Below are 21,063 nucleotides of genomic sequence, written 5' to 3' on the forward strand. Positions count from 1 at the left end.
ATATAATTCCGCTGTCAGCAAACGTGCGGGGGTCTGGATCAATAAATTAAAATCCTTAAAGCTCTGCGATGGGAATAAAGCTGGGAAACTCCTCGCTTCCTATCTCAAGCATAAACAAAAACTACTTACCATAAACTCGATCAAGGACACATCTGGTGCCACACATACTAAGCAAGGGAAGATCATATATACCCTTAAGTCCTTCTACGAGGACCTCTACAAGGATAAGACACCCTTTAACCCAGCTTCGTGCACTGACTACCTAAGGTCCTTGACTTTACCCAAATTATCTGAAGAGGAGAATGCTGCTTTAGGCTCCCCCATTAAAGACACTGAAATCCTGTCCTCTATCAAATCACTTAACAGCAACAAAGCCCCGGGTCCGGATGGCTTTTCCGCGAACTTTTATAAGGCCTTCGACAACTCCCTAACCCCCATGCTCCAAAAACTCTTCAATTCGATAGCCCCCTAGGGCAGTGTTTCGAAATCCATGAGCGAAGCCACCATAATTGTTATCCCCAAGGAAGGTAAAGACCCCCACCTACCTAAAAATTATCGCCCCATCTCCCTTATAAATTTGGACTGTAAGATCTATGCAAAAATGTTGGCGCGCAGATTAAACGCCATCCTTCCTAAATTAATAGGTGACTCCCAAGTAGGGTTTTTAAAACACAGAATGTCCAACGACAACACACGACTCCTTTGCCATATTTTAGAGAAAGCAAAATTAATACCCGCCCCATTGGTAGCCATAACCCCTGACGCTGAAAAAGCGTTTGATAGGGTTTCTTGGCCTTTCTTACACCAGTGCATGACAAATTTTAACCTAGGGACCTCCTTCATTAACATGGTTATGGCCCTCTACTCCTCGCCTTCTGCCAGGATTGCCATCAGTGGCACCCTTTCAGACTCATTCTGCCTACATCAACGCACCAGAAAAGGATGCTCTCTCTCTCCAGCCCTATTTTTATTAGCTCTCGAACCCCTGTTGATAGACATAAAACAGAATAAGGATATAGCCGGAGTCCCATTCAGTGATACTCAGCTGAAGTTAGCAGCTTATACTGACGACATCCTAATTACCACAGAAAAACCTGAGACCTCCATAGAAGCCCTAATGGATACCATTGACAGGTACTCCTTCCACTCAGGGTACAAGTTAAACCGCGACAAGTCTGAAGTAAAGCCATTAAACATCCATGGCACCAAAGACATGCTGGGCTCCTCCGGACTTACTTGGCAAGCTGGATTCAATAAATATCTGGGAATCAAATTCGGCAGCTCCCTGCTGGAAACGCTTCACCATAACGAAACCCTCATTCTAACCAAAATTAAAACACAACTGGATGGCTGGTCCCCCCACTTTATAACTTGGTGGGTAGGGCCGAAACAATTAAAATGATGATCGCCCCCCTAGTCAATTACCTCATCATGATGCTCCCTCTTACCCTAACCCAAGACTTTCCTCATAAACTTGATAAGCTTCTCTCTAATTTCCTGTGGAGAGGGAAGAAAGCCAGAATCAGCCTAAAAAAATTGCGCCTAGACAAATCCATGGGTGGGTTCAATATAGCAAACTTCAAACTATATCAGACGGCCTTCCTAGCGAAACAGGGCTCCTATTGGTTAGTGCCACCGGCCAATTACACTCTGGTATGGCTCATTGTTGAGAAAGCCCTTATTAAAAATCTCGCCCCAGCTTTCCTCCTCACAGCCAAAACAAATACACCGTGCTGCTCAATTCCCATTTTTAAAAACACGAGACTTGCCCTGCTCAGAATTGACAAACTAAAACCGAAAAGGATTCGGGGCTCAGAATGGGAATCGTTATGGCACAACCTCTCCATAAAATATAAGGGGGTACCCATCCAGAATGAGACCTGGATTAACAAAGGGATATTCTTTCCCTATCAACTGTTCTGTAACAACTACCCACTATCCTTCAGAGATCTCCAAAATATGTACGGTCTAGACCCTGCTGAATTCTATAACTTTCTAAATATTAAAACAGCAGTCACCAAAGCTAAATTATCCAGATATCATCTTTCCCTTCCGCAATACTTAATTTCCCTCAATAAACTGGGCACCAGGTCTCCAGACTTTATAAATTACTTTGCCCACAACACTTCAACCTCACTACAGATCTCCAACAGTACTGGGCAGCCCGCTCTTCAACACCAATCTCAGAAGGGGACTGGGCCAAAATCTGGGAATCTGCCATAAGAAATAAGATAAGCCCTACACTTTCCCAGACAAAATGTTGGCAACTCCACAAAGCCTTCTGGACGCCGGCACGCCTCTTTACACACAAAATCAGGGACAGTGCCTTGTGCTGGAATTGTCATGAGAAGGATGGAGACCTAGAACACCTTCTTCTAGGCTGTAAGTGTGTACGACTTTCTGGGACCAACTCTTTGCTTTCGTAACTAAGGTTTTTTCCTACTCCCCTCCTAGAGAGTTCTCCACCCTAGTATCTGGGTTCACTAAAGCTTCCACACTATCGGAGGATGATAAGGCCCTACTTGATCCCATGTTCACGGCCGGCGTAAAAATCATCCTGAATAATTGAAAGGACACCAGCAAGGTCTCCTTTAAATGCTGGCTAAACTGGCTCACATACTTGAGTGGTGCGGATATCTCCCTTCAGAGCACCCCGTGGAGACCCCCCCACCGACGACTGTGGACGTCTCTAGACAATTACTTCAGCCTGCACAAGCCCCCATGACTTCTCGATCTGTAACCCCTGCCCACCGACCCTACGACCCCTGAGATAGGATGGTGTGTGCTTCGCGCCTAACACCTCTAGGAAGTGGCCTAATAGGTATTTAGGGCCCGTTATTGTATCACCTTCGCTTGTATTGTATATGCTCTGTTATTGCTGTATATTTTTTCCCAATGTTTGTATCATTTCTTCCCCCTCCCCTTTTATTGTATTATATGATACGAGGTTGCTATCTTCATTCTCACTGTATTTTCCCTATCAAAAACTCTCAATTTTTGTATGTCGCCATGATTCTTTTTTCTTTGTTTCCTTTGATTAACGATATGTTTTGGAAACTACCAATAATAATAATAAAAATTTGTGAAATAAAAAAAAAGGCTCTGGGTGCTGTTCTAATGCAACATAGAGATGGCAAGGACAAGGCGATTGCTTTCGCTTCCAGCAGTTTACATGGTGCCAAAGCCTCGTATTCCGTGATTGAATGTGAGGCCCATGCTTGTTGGTGGGGTATTACGCATTTCTGACATTCCCTGTATGGTTCTAAATTTGTGGTATGTGTTGACCATAAACCCCTGGTTGAGTTATTCACCACAAGAGGTGGTGGTAAAGCGACTCCCAGAATCGTAAGATGGCAGTATAGACTTATGAAACAGAATTTAACTGTTGAGTATGGTCCAGGCAAGAGGAATCTTGTTGCTGATTGTTTGTCTCATCTTTGTTCTAGTGACAATGATGCCTTGGCAACAGAAAGTGTGGATGATGATTTGGAATCGGTATGCAGTGTTTTGGGTCATTCTGGAAATGCCATATCTGAGCAAGAGTGGAGAGAAGCCACTGAGAGTGATTTGGAGTTTAAGGAAGTTATAAAAACGTTAAGCAAGGGGTGGTCGCATGAGATTAATGAGTGCTCTGTGAGCAAGTACAAGCATGTCTTCGATGAGCTGTCAGTAGTGAAAGTTTTGTTGTATAGATCATCTCTGTTAGTGGTTCCTGTTGCTATGAGGAGTAAAGTATTCACCCTTGTCCACGAGGGTCACATCAACATGCGTGCCATGAAGAGGAGGGTAAGTGAACATTTCTGGTGGCCGGCTTTGGACAAGCAGGTGGAGCATTTTGTAAGGGATTATATGGAGTGAGCTGTTAGTGACAAATCGCAAGTAACCACTCCTTGTCCTGTAGAGGCCATCTAGGTTCCCGACAGACCATGGTTCAGATTAGCCATAGACATCATTAGTCCCATGATTATGTCTGGTAGTGTGTCTGAATACGGTATAGTCTTTTTGGATTTTCGTTGGACCGAGGTCAAATGGGGGAAGTCATCTGATTCCTTGAGTCATTATTTTCAAGGGAAGATGTACCTGAGGAATTACCAATAATGGCCCCCAAGTGTTTCCTTACAATTTGACGAATTTTCACAGTCCTTAGGTAGTATTAAGTATGTCAAAACGTCCCTTTATCATCCCAGGAGTAATGGTCTTGTAGAGCGTTTCAACAGGGTCATCAAACAAAATGTGCAATTGTCCAAAGCAAGTAACTTGAATTGCAAGGATGAGTTGCGTAAACTGTTGTGGGCTGTAGGCACAACTGTCAATGCTGACACTGGTGTGTCCCCATTTGTTCTGCTAAGGGTGTGTGTACCCACCTCCAAACTGTTATGGGGATGGATGCGTGGTGGCGGTGGGTTCACGTTGACCACAAAGAAAATTGAGGAGGTTGGCAAAAGGCGTGTGGATGCCAAAACAAATATGTTCAAACAAGTGTTGGGCCGTATTCCAGACAGTTGAATGTCAAAGTGGGGGACATGGTAAGTGCTCTAGGATCTTACCCAAAGCTGCATCCAAGTTTTCGGTTTTGAGAAGAGTTGTGGGGATCAACAAAATCGCTGTCAAATTGGATGATGGTAAGTGGTGGAACAAAGGAAAGATTGTTGTATCAAAAGTGGGCCTGGTTGTTCTTTCCAAAGAACCTAGTCATGTGGAAGATCTTAAAAACTCGAATGTTGCGACTCGTCAATTGTCCTCCAGGTCCACAAAATGTCCTTCTATGTTCCGGGACTATGTTGTGTGATGTACGGGCAACCATTCCGCCCTTTCAATTATCTCATTGTACTTTTGCTGTTTATGCTCTTTTATTAGACTTTGAACATATTCCTTGTTGTGTTCATTCTTATGTTAAACTTTGTGTAAAGGGGAAAGATGTGTTGGGTTCTCCTTCTATTCTCTGGACGTTGGGAACTCCTGGACGTCGGGAGAATAGAAGGAACATTGCGGTGCCAGGGGGTTCGGGAGACGGTTGGGAAGAGTTGCGGTGAGGAGCGGACTGCTACCTTCAGTCCTGTTGACTTAAATAAATAAATATTTTTCCTCTACCTTCGTCTGCGCTTCCTCACAGAGTCGTCCTTGAACAATTGCTGGCAAGTAGAAATCTCCTGGAACTCTGCCCCAATAGAATGTATCAGAAAAAATGTAAATAAAAAGAACGTGTTGTAATGCAACTTGTGCTCATTTAACCCCTTCCGTGCAGCGCACGTTCAGCGGACGTCGCGTGCACTACCTCGGTAGTGCGCACGTCCGCTGAACGTTCCGGCCCCGCCCGCGCAATAGAACGTTCGCCACCAGCGCGGAACGTTCGGCGCAGCGGAGGGGTTAAATGGCTCTGAGTTGGGTCAAATTTGTGCTATGAAAAAAGGGGTAAAAGAAGGAAATGAAAACTGAGTATTATATTTGTATGGTTTGATTGTGCAGTTGCCTCCGGGGTGCAGAGCTCTGCAATACATGTGCAACTTGACAAATAAAATGTGTTTAAAAAAAAGTACCTCAATGACAGCGCAAGCAGCACACAGACAATAAATTAAGATATCACTGTATACTCCGCCATGCGCCACACAAAGAACTGAAGTGATGCAGGAACTGACGCCTGGGACATGCTGTTGAATAAGAAGGCAGTTAAGAAGAGTGATAATGAGGACTATGAATGGTAAGTAATGGGCGAGCTAAAAGCCAATTTTAAGGATTAATTTTTTAAAGATACATAAGGTCACCAAGTGCGCTGCCTGCAGGCCTATCCTAAAAACAAGCATAGCCAATAAGTCTCGCCTTTGTGACCTTATAAGTGTTTAGCCTTACAATCCTTAATGTTGGGGGGGATTCAAGGGGGCAGAGGGGAGGGGTTGAAAGTTGCGTATATCTGCCAGTAAATAAAGGGCGGTGGGGAAAACACCTTCTAAACCCCCCACCCATATGCACAGATTCCTTTATCCAGCCACCTCATTGCCAGCTTTAACCCTCCAGAAATCGCAGTTGTCATCACAGCGAACATGTAACAGGCAGCATAGCTCATTGGGTTATGCGACTACTGCTGAGATCGCAGTGATGCCTTTATGTCCCTGTCTTGAACCATAGCGGTGCCAACTTCATTCTGTGGTGCTGAAAAGAGTACCATTAATTTGGAGGTCGCCCTAATGTTATTGTGAGCTCTGAAAGTATGAAGTCTGGTGGCAATGGGTGCTCCATAAATAGCGCGCGCATGTTACGATTTATAATAACCTTTTCACGTGAAGCATTAAACAGACTGATACCCCAAGGGAGCTGGGGGAGAGTGGAGACGATCTATCCTACTATGATGAAAGGTTGGCTCGAGCCCCTCTGGGTGGTGCGGGTGCACCGCGCCTGGCCGTCTCCGTGAGTTTCTGGGACAGCCATGCGGTAGGGGGCGTTGAGCAGCGAGTGGATGGAAGCTGAGTTAACAGATAGATTACAGTAATTAAATTACTTGGAAGAGAATTCCTCGTGCATCTCATTACGCATGGTCATGTGACCAAGTTTGCAGCGTGTCCAGTCTCTTTGAAGCGCAGACTTTGGGTTCTGTTGAACCTCTTTATGAGCTGATTGCGTTCGCAAAGTACATTTTACCGACTGTAGCGCAAAGACGCGGTCCAATGAAAGATGCTGTATTCGTAAATTGCATCGTTCATAAAGTGCTACAAAGGGCACGTCAAAGCGTTCTTCACTGCGTTCGCCACAGTCTGTTTGTATGGTAATGCAAACACGCAGGGAGAAAAGAGGCGAACGGCACAAGATAACACGGTGCGTCGATGGGGAGTGGAACTGGCCGGCAAAATACACCCAAACATCAATTGTCTATTACTAAATATGAAGGATGGGTGCGCACCCTCAGGTCAGCTTGAATGTTGCACACAAAGGGTGAGGAATGGCTGGTGCCCTCTCCCAGGCGGCAGACCTTCCAAGCGTGGCGAGAAGAAGCCAGCCCGGCTTGGCATGAATGGAGCGGGTGTGTGTTCATGCAGGGAGGAGCCAACCGAACGAAACAAGCGCTCGCGCGGCAACAGGGGGAGGGATTCACTCACGGAAGCGATAATTGCGACCAGATGGGCCGGGCGCTCCCGCGAGTGGATCTCCTGACGGCACGAGCTGCCATTGAAGGCAATAGAACGCGTGCACGTGCTTGGCTGAAAAGCCTGTGCTCGGAAAAGGTTGTTTTCCTTTTTAGCGCATGCGTGCTGCGAAGGCTCGACCTAATGAGTGCTGGTGCCCACCACCTGCAACTACTTGCACAAATTAACCAAGGGCCCATGTTTCTGTACAACTTTAAATGAGCTTTGCGTAGTTTAGACATGACAAACGAAAGACATGAATATGCTCAGGAGATAGAATATTTTTTCGATATGTATTATTCCCCTAAAGCTTTTTTTGCATGCCGAACAACATAAAACTGAGCATACCTAACAAAAGTTTCCATTTAGACTCTTAATACTTACCATGACCATTTTACCATCTTTAATCTCTCTAACGAAGGTAGTTTCCTTTCCGTCCCATTTCTGTATATGAACCAATTTGTTACCATTCATTTTGAGTACAGACTGCAAGAAACAACAAAAACAGGAAATTAATAAAAGCAATATAGTCTTATTACCTTACATTGTACTAAGTGTGTATTGGCTTGGTCTTGGTCTTTCAGTGGAGTGATGGTGTGGGTGACAGCCTGATGATGTATGAATAAGTGCATGAGGGTCAATAAAAGAATGAATGGATGGATAAATGAATGTGAGGAAGGATTTTCGTGCATGTGGGTGGCTGGATCAATGTGTTGAACAAGTAACTAACTATTAGAAGAATAAGTGAGGAATAAGTGAGGATGAATGGATTAATATGCTGTAAAGGTGCAACCAGGAAGAGGTCCATTACGGGGTGGCCAAGAGGGTGAACCGATTAAGTGGGTGGAGACTGAATCTGGGAATGGTGAGCATGCTTAGACAGACAAGGCACCCCCTAAATGAGAAATCCGACCCCGAATTCCTCAGAGTAGTTCGGAGGTGCAAAGGATATCATTAATATGCAGAAACAATGGTGTTCAGAGCACATTAAAATAGGTATCTGAGCGGAGAGTAAGTGGCAGCTGCGGCATGGTGTGGATCACAAAGTAATGTCAGGCAGCTTTAAAGGACAACCATATCATCCACGTGTGTTTTTATCTCGTGGGATCTAGAAGCTCATGCATGAAAGAAGCTGCAAACACAGGCCCAGATTTATTAACATTTTGCACCTAGATTGCGTCAATTTTTAGATGCAGCACAGACACAAAATGTATTTTGGGATTTACTAAGCCACGCAAAGCTTGCTTTGAGTGGCTTATTAAAAAAAAAAAATAATGCAAAACAGTGCATAATGTTGCCTTCTCTTACTTAGCACTGACGAGGTATTCCATGGCAGGAGCATAAGTGTTCTAGTGCATTCACCCATGTGAAGCAAACCATGATTTTCTAAGGTCTCAAAAGCTGGGTTTGCGCCAAAATGGTGCGCCTACCCGAGAGAGGCCTAAGAAGAAGAAACATCTTAATTTCTCCTTGTTATTTCCTCTTTCCATGGGCACTGCATTCTGCGGCACACAAAAAAAGAGAAATGTGCAGCTGACAACTGTTTTATGCAGGAAGGTATCTCTTCATGCACAAAAATAATCCTGACCACAAGCAGGCATCCTTGAGATATGACAGAAGCGTGCCTAGGCAGCCACAAGTGATCTTTGTAAATATAGTACTGTTTAGCTCTTTCCCGTCCATGCAATGAAGCAACTTATTTTGCTGTGATTCATGAACTTTTAGTAAATCTGCCCCATAGATTTTACCCAGAGGAGCTTGGCTGGCTATTTTAATATCCTTAATGCCAAAGTGTGCGACCCATTTCAAAGTAGGTCACTTTGAGTTATCTGTATGTGTGCATACATTTGAACATCTGATTTTCAGTCTCTTATCTATGTGTCTATATTTACTTTCAACCTTGGTTGTGTTAGGCAAGTGCCTGCCATCTTCCAATTCTATTTTTTTTTAAGTAGGAAGGGGGGGCGTGGCCTAGCGGTCCAACATGGTGGACGCGCTGTAAAGGAGAACCTGCAGTCCCTTACTAATCCTGCTGCATTGGTGCTTGAAACAACACCTCTGACCCCTCTGGATATTACAAGATTCGACTGCAGCGGAGACCTGGCGTGAGGTGAAAGCAGCGAACCCGCTCCGAGACATCTGAGAGGTGCGGTGCGCGTGCATACCTTTGATCTGTGCAGCTCAGTGCAGAATGAGGGGAGGTCCGGTCGGAATCTGTCTTCGGGGCCTCTCAGCCAATAAATGGTGCCCACAGCTTCCCCTAAGTGGCGTGAGATCACTAATGTGATGTGATCGCTGTTGCAAGAAACACTGCCCTCCGCCTATACATCGGCGGCCATATTGGGATGCGAGACGCGCAATAACCCGGGGCAGACTACCGGGACAGCCTCCTGACTGCGGCACCCGTGAGTCGACATCTGCATGTGCGTGGGCAACTGACCAGCAAGACCGGTGCTGGTGGTGAGCTGTTCTGGTATTGGAGGAGAGGCCTACAGACAGCCCTCCCTCCATTACAGCCAACTGGGGCTGATGCGAAAATAGGAGAGTGGCCCACACTTAATCCCCGTCGGGGCGCAAGCTGCTGACATAATGACATCCAACTTTCCTTACTTGTGGCTGGTCCGCGGGGAGAGGGGTCAGACTGTTAGTATGGGTAGTATCATTACACTCCACGGTCATCCTCCACCAACTGTGCCTGAAGTGGCCTAGGGTTCGAAACTCGCTATTCAAACCAACACTGGCGGTTATTCATGGCCTCAAACCCCCTTTGCCGCACATAGCATCCAGGTGATTTGAGGTGGTAGCAATCGCGCCCTTCAATATTCTACGTGGTTGAGCTGCCATATTAACTTGGCCTACCACATCGGTCCACACTAAATACATCCATAAGGGATTGCTCCTGCACCAAATATCTACATCATGACCAAAGACAAACTCCCTAACGCAACGTCACGGCAAAATACCATCGATAAATACACAGGCACTGCGGCCTCTATGCCTTACTCAGGAGACCCGACGCCATCCATACCTGACAATGTTGCTATATAGGCCAAAATCGGGGAAGTCAGCTCGGACGTCATGCTACACAGGCAGGATCTTCGTAACACAGTACAGCGAATAACAGAGGCAGAAACCAGAATATCGGCAGTAGAAGATACAGAGACTACTCTGGAGACAATTACAAAGGGTCTTGCAACAAGTGCTGAAGATGCAGAGGGGTGTGCACGCAGAAATAACCTCAGCTTCGTGGGATTCCCAGAGGGCTGCAAAACCAATGACATTGAGGGATTCCTTGTTAAATGGCTGACGGACTGACTCCCCTCTGGTGTACTATCCCCCTGTTTCATCATCGAACGTGCACATCAAGCTCTGCTGCAGATAACAGCACCGGGTGCCCGCCCTAGGCCTATTATTTCTAGGTTTTTAAATTATAAAGACAGGGATGTTATCATGCAGCAAGCCAGGCTTAAAGAGACCCTCAACTATACTTCATACCCTATCATGATATTTCCAGACTATCCGAGGCTAGTCCAACAGCGCCAACAATCCTTTACTGAGGTCAAAGCCTGACTGAGAGCCTTGTAAATCCAGTACTCCCTGATGTTCCCGGCCAGGCTGCGGGTCTCCTACAAATCACAGACACACTTCTTTGAATCACCCGAGGAGGTGTTCACCTGGATGGATGTGGTCATCAAGCTTAAACCTCACACCCCACCTAGAATGGATTCAGACATATCGCCGCAAGACCTTCCAGACTAATGGAAAACGACGTCGCAGATCACGGTCCGAGAGATGGTTCAGGATTTACAGCAAATCCCGTATCCGATCTACAGAGGACACCATATTAAAAGATAATATCCTTGTTAATCTTTGTCATGAACACTTTATTCATAATGCCGATGGCACTATATCTTGGCTATTGTTTTTTCTTTTTTTCGTGCCTCCCTTGACTATGGAGATACTTGCATGTAAAAGGGAAGCTCTTTAGGGATCCATTGGGAGAAGGTAGTTTCTGACCCGTGTTGGAGTTGGGACACCTATCATTCCACAAGAAATGCTTGAACGTTTATGAGGTATTGGGGTGGGTGGGAGGGGGCCTGGGGTTTGGGAAAGTTATTTTTTTTTAATGTTTGTGTTATGTATCCACAATGCTTAGGGACTGTTTCAATTAGGAATGCCAACCATGTATTTTCTCTTACCCACATGCTTCACCGCCAACCACATCCCTACATATGTCCAGGCTATATGAAAGGCACCTTCGCACTGTTATCTGGAATGTTCATGGCCTATAAGGATAAGATCAAAAGGGGGGGCTATCTTCCGCTAAGCTGAATGATATGAAGCTGATATCTTGCTTTTGCAGAAAACACATCTCCTAGGCAATAAGACACCGTGCCTGACACGATTTGGATATGTACAGACCTTATATTCCAGATTCACTAGAGGCTCTCGGGGATACCTGTGATGATCCACCGCTGGCTCCCTTTCCTACACGAAAAAACATGGTCCGACCCCCAAGGCAGATACATCATTATCACACTTTATGGTGAGCCGCTTGCTCTGGGCAGCGTATGTGCCCCTCTTCCATTAGCATAGAATCTAGCAGAACGCCTGATGAGACTGTGGACAGAAATTCCACAGTCTCTGACATTAGTTGGGGGTGTCTGGAATAATATTTTATGCCTCTATGCAGATAGATGGCGCCGCGTAGGAGGACCAGTAGCAACAAGTGAGTTGAAACTTCAGTCCCTGGTCCAAGGGATGGACTGGGTGGACACCTGGCAGCTACTACACTCAACTGACTTAGGAAACTCATACTTTTCTAGTACACACAGGTCTTTCTTGCGCATAGATTATGTCTTTATATCCGTAACACATGTACATAGACTCAAGGTAGCAGAGATATTACCCAGGGGCCTCGCTGATCACTCCCCTATATAGCTAGATCTAAGACTAAACTCTAAAAGCCCCCCTTTCCTCTGGCGGTTATCTCCATGGCATCTACACGATGAACAATACAGAATTCATATACACACTGCCATCACAGAGTATTTTTCCCACAACAATGGGACAGTGGAGTCACCCGTGATCTTGTGGGAGGCCATGAAGCCAACACTCCGGGGGGTGGATATTGCATACTGCACAGCACAACGTAGGCAGCGCCGCGAGACGCTGACACAGATGGAAGCCCAGCTCATTGACACAGATCTCAAGAGCAGTATGGGCGATGGCGACACTGCACATAGACAACTGCTCCATACACAGCAGATATATGCCAGCGAGCTGATGGATGAGGTTAGAGTGGCTTGGTTAGCTACCCGTAGCAGGATTTATCAGTAGGGGAACAAGTCCAGTGCACTACTAAATTGCCTCTGTTAGAGGGCGCTTTGTCCTCTTACTATTCCGAGCATCCGTAGCCCTACGGGAGAGATACTTACTGATCCACTACAAATTGCAGCAAGCTTTGCAGGATCTGTATGCCCCTAGAGAGACAATTTTGCCGCACCTTGTCCATAAATTTATAGAGCATATGCCTCCAAGTGCTCTGACAGATTCAGTCAGAGATGGGTTGGATAATCCGATAACAGAGAAGGAACTCCACAGGGCACACTCTGAGATGCGCCCGGGCAGGGCGCCAGGCCCTAATGGTTTCACGTGCGAATTCCACCAAAAAATATCAATCCTTACTGATGATTCCTTACTTAGCGGTACAAAAGGGGGTGGTGATGGACGGAGCATCAGAACCAATCAAACACTCACACCCAGTCAAAAGGTCTGGGTTTGATCCATCACCGTTCTTTAGCCCACTCTGCCACCCCAGTTCAGACATGGTTATATGCAAATCAGTCTGACCCTGTGCCTCATGGGAACAGTCCAGCTCGAACTGCCAAGCCATGCCTTCCCTGGACCGGAAACAAGCTTCCGAGGACCGGTTTCTGGCATTACAGCTGTCTTCAGCCCGGCTTGCTTGAATCCAGTGGCAAAGTGAGCAAGGGACTCACGTCTGAGCATACCCTGCCACACTTATGGTGGCCAAAGCGGTACAAAAGGGGGTGGTGATGGACGGAGCATCAGAACCAATCAAACACTCACACCCAGTCAAAAGATCTGGGTTTGATTCATCACCGTTCTTTAGCCCACTCTGCCACCCCAGTTCAGACATGGCTATATGCAAATCAGTCTTACCCTGTGCCTCATGGGAACAGTCCAGCCCGAACTGCCAAGCCATGCCTTCCCTGGACCGGAAACAAGCTTCCGAGGACCGGTTTCTGGCATTACAGCCGTCTTCAGCCCGGCTTGCTTGAATCTAGTCGCAAAGTGAGCAAGGGACTCACGTCTGAGCATACCCTGCCACACTTATGGCGGCCAAAGCGGTACAAAAGGGGGTGGTGATGGACGGAGCATCTGAACCAATCAAACACTCACACCCAGTCAAAAGATCTGGGTTTGATCCATCATCGTTCTTTAGCCCACTCTGCCACCCCAGTTCAGACATGGCTATATGCAAATCAGTCTTACCCTGTGCCTCATGGGAACAGTCCAGCCCGAACTGCCAAGCCATGCCTTCCCTGGACCGGAAACAAGCTTCCGAGGACTGGTTTCTGGCATTACAGCCGTCTGTAACCCGGCTTGCTTGAATCCAGTGGCAAAGTGAGCAAGGGACTCACGTCTGAGCATACCCTGCCACACTTATGGCGGCCAAAGCGGTACAAAAGGGTGTGGTGATGGACGGAGCATCTGAACCAATCAAACACTCACACCCAGTCAAAAGATCTGGGTTTGATCCATCACCGTTCTTTAGCCTACTCTGCAACCCCATTCAATGCCGCTCTAGACGAGCAGAGCCTTCCAGGGGATTGGCATCATACAGAAATAGTGGTGTTCCTCAATCCGGGCCGACCCCCCGATCATCACGCTTCGTACCCCCCTATATCACTACTTAACGTAGAAGCCAAGCTTCTTGCTAAGGTCATAGCCAATCGCATAGGACCCTATATTGCAGATCTAGTTCACTCTGAGAAGGCAGGCTTCATGCCAGGCCATGCCACACGTCACAATATTCGCCATGCACACAATGCCATTGCGTCAGTAAACCGCCTGGACGACAGGGCTTTGACTCTCTTAGCTGGACTTACCGCTTGCACTCCTGTTGATTACATTTTGGCCCGCCTCCTTAAGTAAATCCAACTTCTTTATACTGATATTACAGCCTCCATCCACGTTGCAGACTCTATATCACAAATCTTCCTCATAGGGCGGGGTACCCGCCAGGGCTGTCCCCTTTCTCCATATCTCTTCGCTCTGGCCATGGAACCTCTCGCGGCCTGGGTACGGATAGATGCACAGGTTTGTGGCTTTGAATGGTCCAGGGAGGTCTCTGACTGTATAGCACTCTATGCAGACGATCTTCTATTTTTTCTCAAGCGACTGGACCGGTCGGGACCAAGACTGCTGAGGATTCTGCCGATCTTTGGTGAAACATCTGGGCTTTATATGAATCCCCGGAAAACCTACCTAAGGCCTGTGCAGGATGGGTGTCCCCTGGGTGAATGGGCTAATGAAGTGTCAGTGGTGCGCGACAGGTTTATATATTTGGGAGTTTTCCTGGCGGCGTCCCAGCCTGCGTCCTGGGAGAGGAATCTGACCCCGCTGTGGGTACAGATTAAGGAGCAGACCCAATCTTGGTCACACTTACCGCTTTCCCTGTTTGGCAGATCCGCCATCTTCAAGATGGTTTCCTACCCCGTCTATTATACCAACTTCAAACCCACCCGTACCAGATACCACCTATCCGGTTTCGGCAAATAAATGCAACCCTTCAACACTTTCTCTGGGGTGGAGGTTCAGCACGTGTGGCACTGAAAACATGCTTCCAGTCTACGTATTGTGGAGGCTTGGCAACGCCGGACGTGCAGGCATATTATGTGGCCTTGCACCTTCTTATCCTGAATGACTGATGGTATGGAGATAGACGCGATCCCGCGGATGAAGTTGAACGCTGCCTGATGGGTGATACGTCATTACAGACGATTCTCTATGCAGGCCCGACCCTGAAAGTGCTACCGCCACGATATTTAAGATCTGGAAACGAAAGCTGCATCACATGGGTTTGTGGGGCCGACTAACCAAAGAGGCCCCCCTTTGGCACAATGGTCTTTTACCTCAACTGGCAGGGTTAACTGGCTTTTCTAGCTGGGCGCTATAGGTATATCTGCAGTCGGCAACGTTCTCCATGGTCAGACCCTGAAGTCCTTCCAGGAATTACAACAAGAATATGAGAGGCCCCGATGGCAATTATATAAATACCTCCAGTTTTGCCACGCCTTCTCTCCTTACCTCACACCAGGAAGCCATACCAGCCTTTAGCCCCATCTAGGCTAAAGTGTTTATGAGGGAACTCGAAGAGCATAAGATCACCAAGATATAGCGCACACTCGTAACAAATAGCCCCACTGCACTTAGCAACACGTGCGAGGCTTGGCAAATAGATTTGAGTCCCCTAGATGACAAAGACTGAGATGAAGCACTGGAGTCCCCAAGTGGTGTGGCCATTGTGGCATGACTACAACCTATACAATTTAAATACCTTCACAGGGCCTATTACACTAGACATTGGCTCTGGCGCTGGGCTAATTGCTTCGCAGCTCCGCCTGCGATTCCAGGCTCCCGATGGTGCCCTTATAAACACCGTATGGCAGTGTACAGCGCTTTCTGGATTCTGGCGCGGTGTCATTACAATTCTGTCGGAGGTCTTGGTGTAGGACATCCCCCATTCACCACGGTTGGCCTTACTCCACATCACCAATGGTATAGGGGGCAACATATATAAACACCATTTACTTCTCTTGGGCCTTACACTGGCAAACCGGGACATAGCTAAAGCATGGAAGGATACTGCACCACTAGTTATGGTATGGAGGAAGGGCCTTGATTTTTGTATGGGGTTGGAATTACCTATATTTAAAGCAGGAGGATGCCCCTAGAAACACCTCAAGATTTGGAAAAGATGGGCAGAATATCAGGGACTATATTTGAAGCCAATTCCAACTGTCTTAATAGTTTAGCAATTGATAAGATGGACACAATGTGGGATAAATATGGTAGGAGATGTATCACTTTTCGATCAGGGCGACTAAACTTGGCATGTACTGTATTATGCTTCCAATATATGACACTCCAGTTCACAGTTAGAACAATATGTTTAATTGTACTAGATCCTCAGTAGTTTTATTGGAATCAAAAAGTCAACTTCACTATTGCTATTATGTACACTGTATTATTGATGAACTTGGTTATGCCTGGCCTGTTCCGGCTGTTAACAATAAAACTTGTTGTGATAAAAATAAAGTAGGAAGCACTCATAACCACACAAAAAATATCAAAAGTAATGGTGGGGTACATAGCTCTGACATTTGTCCTTTCAAGATCTGAAGGATCGCTATGCTTCCTTCAGCTGCGACATGCTCTGCAACCACACATCTCACCAGACGCCCGCTTCCTGAATACAGTTGGTTTGAAGCCAAGATCCTCCTGGGGCACCTGGGGTAAGGAGCATCTCTGATTTACTGCTCATTGGTCAGTCATGCCCCGGATGGCTTTGATCTGCTCAGACAGAAATGTGTAAATTGGGTGGGGGAACTTGATGAGGACTGGAGGGAGGGTTGTCCCGCACCCCGTGGACTGGCGATCTCCTCCTGTATGCCCATGATTCACATAAACTACCTTTATGCAACATATCTCTCTCCTTCGCCGCTTGAACCAAATATCTCCCAAAGCCTACACTGCTTGCACGCGGTGTGTGCTCACAGCTGCGGAGTTCCTCCATATGGCATAGGACTACCCCACGCTGCTTTTCTTCTGGAAAGGGGTGGCTTGGAAGCTCTCTGAGGTTCTTGGGTGCTCTGGAATTGGCTCCACATAATGTGCTGTTGGGGCTGGTGGAGGAACTGTGGGGGCCATGGGCTGATCGTGTTTCCCTTGGGGTGGCCTGCTTGGTGGCCAAGAGAGATGCGGCACACACATAGAAATAGCCGACACCTCCATCGATCTTATTTTGCCACAGGGGTTAGACTGGTGTGTGCAACAGGAAAAGTCAGTTTATGCTACTTGTGGGTGTCCCCATAAACAGAAATGGTGTGGGGAAAGTGGTGCTCTTTCTATGTATTATCGATGTAATATAATTGATATCATCTGCCGAAATGTTGCCATGTCTTGATGTGTTATTTTATGCATAGCCCTTATTGCATGTTATGATGAATGCCCCTGCCGCAAAATTGCAATAAAGTTGGTTATTAAAAAAAATGTAAAGTCTAATTACTGAATGGGATTCTTGCTAGGTGATGTTTACATGTGTTCAAGACCAGCAGCCTAATTTTTCTTAAACATTACATCAGTATGTGTATATAGTACAAAAAAGGCATCACTAAATAGTTGCAGGTGAGTGGTAGCATAACAACACCTCCACTCCTGCATCATGGCAACCATCAACATTTGGCCCTAAATACTTGTAATGGGGAAGTACCGGCACTTCACAATAGCACACAGGTACACTTGACCAGTGAGGACCTACACTTTATAATTCCATTTCAGACACTGAGGGCATGCATATCCAACTTTAATCATTGTCTCCCAGTCCCCTAAATGGGCTGGAAACATGGCCCACGCACTTCTTTCACCCTGACAGGCAAATGAACAGAGAAATCAAAATACGATATGCAATAAGATACCATCCAGCTGCCCATAAATGGGTGTTATTGCATGTAGTCTATGCTTTCCTACTCTTTATACAGGTCTTGAATCCTGCTATGAAACTGTAGGTCACTACAGAACTCCTTGGTGAGATGCATTATAACATACAGCTGGGGTACCATATATCTTTTCACTTCAGCAACAAATGTCCTTTTGGGTTCTGCCATTAATTGCCAACCGTTTATTTAGGAAGACCTCAAAAAATGTCGCCGTTCTGTGTACCAGGATTCAATCACATGAACCATTTGGACTGACAATCACTTAGGTCAATGAGATCTATGCAGACACAATAAAAATGAAATCAATGTTGCTCTCACATCACTAGGGGGCTAATCACAAACTGCACTGTGTGTTCCTTCTCAGTCAAGCCAATATGTGCAGTCAACACTGTCAAAGACGCTGTAGCAGCGGTCCAGCCCTCAAAAGAAGACACAGTACAGGCGACCCCTGGTGCGCCGGTCACCCCCTGACACTGCTCACATGGAACGTGCACGGCTTAGGAGATAAAATCAAGCGGGGTCTGGTACTGCAGGCTCTCAACCGTCAGGCCCTCATGTTGGTACTCCTACAAGAAACACACCTCACAGGCACGGCGTGCAAGGCACTGGATAGGTGGGGGATATAAAATGGCGGTGCACTCAGAGTTTTCATCAGGCTCCAGGGGAGTAGGTATATTGATACAGAAGTCTTCCTCCTTCATAATACTACAGACAAAAAAGGATGATCTGGGGAGATTTGCAGCGGTACGGGGTCAATAAGAGGGGAGGGCTATCAACGTAGTGTCGGTGTACATTCCCCTGGCGCTCCATACTGTAGCACTTCCAGCTCTTAGTGATTTCTGCTTGCGCTGCCAGAGGGGGACCTGATTATCGGGGGGGACTTTAATGCGACGATGAATGCTGACTTAGACAGATACCCAGTTAAGGTGCAGATGCCTGGAATCTCTCGCCTACAGAGTTTCACAGAGGCACTTGGACTGGTTGACATCTGGAGATACCAACATTGCACAACACGACAATATACATTTCACTCAAACGCACCCAACAGTCTCTCCAGAATAGACTATTTCCTGACTTCTACTAATAGTTTGCAAAACATAGTTGATGTAACAATTAAGCCCAGAGGCATCTCCGACCACTCCCCGATAATGCTGACTTTTTCACTTCACCATGTGACCCGTAGGAGGCAGTACCCTATCTACCCCGGGTTCCTACAGGTCCCGAAAATTCGTTAGGAAATCCGCAAAGCTACGAAATATTTTTTCACAGAAAACACTGCGTCCGCTATCTCCCCGTCAGTTCTGTGGGAAGCTTATAAAGCGGTCATTAGAGGGCAGGCTATAGTCTCCATCACGGGCTATAAGCGAGAGAAACAGAAAGAACTACTAGATCTAGAGTAGGAACTGCACTCGGCCGAGATACAGCACTCAACAGATCACTCTTCATCCTCAGCGCATGCACTGCACCTCAAACAACAACAATATAGAGACCACCTGCGAAAGGAGACTATGTCCAACCTAACAGCCACTTGGCATAGGATCTACAAAGGCAGGGAAGCTCTTGGCGTGGCTAGATAGGCGGGAGCAAGGCTTCAGGGGAATAGCACAACTACGGACGGTTGAGGGACAATTGATAACAGACCCACAGGAGATAGTAAACACACTGGCGCGACACTTCCGAGACGTTTATACGTCAACATCGCTCGTGTCAGAAGAGGTGCTGCCGCTTCCATAAAAGATATAGTAATGCCCAAGCTCACTCAATAGGCCTCCATGGAGTTGGAGGCAGATTTTGTAGAGGAGTAATTGCACACCGCAATCTGTTCGTTACAGTCCGGGAAGGCACTAGGACCCAATGGGGTCCCAATAGAATTGTATAAGCAGATGGCGGACGTTCTTACCCCCCATTTATTAAGTATTTACAACGATAGCCTGGGAAAAGGCGAGCTGCCGCAAGATCAGCAACTAGCCACAATAGTGGCTATTCCGAAACCCGGGAAGCCCCCGGCCGAATGCGCCTCCTATCATCCAATCTCCCTGATAAATGCGGAGGCCAAAATTCTGGCTATAGTTTTGGCTAACAGACTTATAGCGCACCTCCCGCACTTAATTCATCCGGATCAATCAGGCTTCATGCCAAATAGAAACACCGCGCTGAATCTCAGGCGCTTACATGGGGTGATAACCAAGGCACAGGCCCTGACAGAGCCGGCAGTAGTGATGTCCTTAGATGCAAGAATGGCTTTCGACATGGTGGAGTGGAGTTTTCTTTTTGCAGTCCTTAGTCATTTAGGGTTCGGCCCCAAATTCTGCGCCTGAGTCCGCCTCTTATATTAAACACAAAAAGTTAATCCGAATACCTGGGTTCGCCTCTTATATAACAGCCCACGAGCGCAGGTGACGGCCAATGGGCACATATCGGACAGCATACCGTTGACAAGAGGGATGCGCCAGGGGTGCCCCCTGTCACCGCTCCGTTTTGCGTTGGTTTTGGAACCCTTGGCAACTCTGATCAGAGGAGACCCTTTCCTGAAAGTAATCCGGTGGGCGGAAGGCTGGGAGGACCGTCTGTCTCTCTATGCCGATGACATCCTGGTGTACTTGACAGACCCTGAACACGCCATACAAGTGCTTCTTGAGATATGTGACAGTTACGGGAAAGTATCAGGTTACACTATCAACTGGCCCAAGTCTGTCCTGTACGTATTGCAGGGACCCACGCCACGTCTCCCTGAAAGCTGCCCACTTCTGGTCTCCCGTAGTTCCTTTAAATATTTAGGCATTCATATCACAGCCGGACCAACAGATTTCTTCACCAAAAATTTGGCGCTCCCACTGGAGCGTTTGAGGAGAGATGTGGTACATTGGGAGCTGCTCCCGCTAACGCTGTTGGGAAAAGCAGCATTGTTTAAAATGATGGCCTTACCCCGTTTCTTATACGCCCTTGAAAACACACACACCGTACCCAGTGCCTTTAAAGTATTTTAGCAAGAACACAAAATGTGCCTAACCCACCCTTATTTATACACAATCTTAATTGTAACGGTCCAACAACAGATTCATTGGTTTGACCAGGTATTTTTATGAAAGTTTTTTTTTGGGATGGATGTTGTCAAAAAGTTTGTTTAATTTAGTGTATATATGTAATGTGAATTTATGTTTGTAAATTGTATGGTATATTAGTGTAAATATATGAATGTA

The 21,063-nt window shown here is 46.7% G+C and overlaps 1 protein-coding gene across 1 annotated transcript in view; it reads right to left on the reverse strand.

Moving 5' to 3' along the window:
* The window catches only part of LOC144763132 (uncharacterized), a 203,068-nt gene that overhangs the window by 54,345 nt on the left and 127,660 nt on the right, over positions 1–21,063 (reverse strand). Inside the window, exons 3-4 of the mRNA XM_078648454.1 lie at positions 10,144–10,155; positions 7,500–7,601 (exon numbers count right to left, since the gene is read on the reverse strand). Coding sequence (XP_078504580.1) covers positions 7,500–7,601; positions 10,144–10,155 — 114 coding nt within the window. The remainder of the gene's footprint in view (positions 1–7,499; positions 7,602–10,143; positions 10,156–21,063) is intronic.

This window comes from Lissotriton helveticus, chromosome 6 (assembly GCF_964261635.1).
Source record: "Lissotriton helveticus chromosome 6, aLisHel1.1, whole genome shotgun sequence".
NCBI lineage: Eukaryota > Metazoa > Chordata > Amphibia > Caudata > Salamandridae > Lissotriton > Lissotriton helveticus.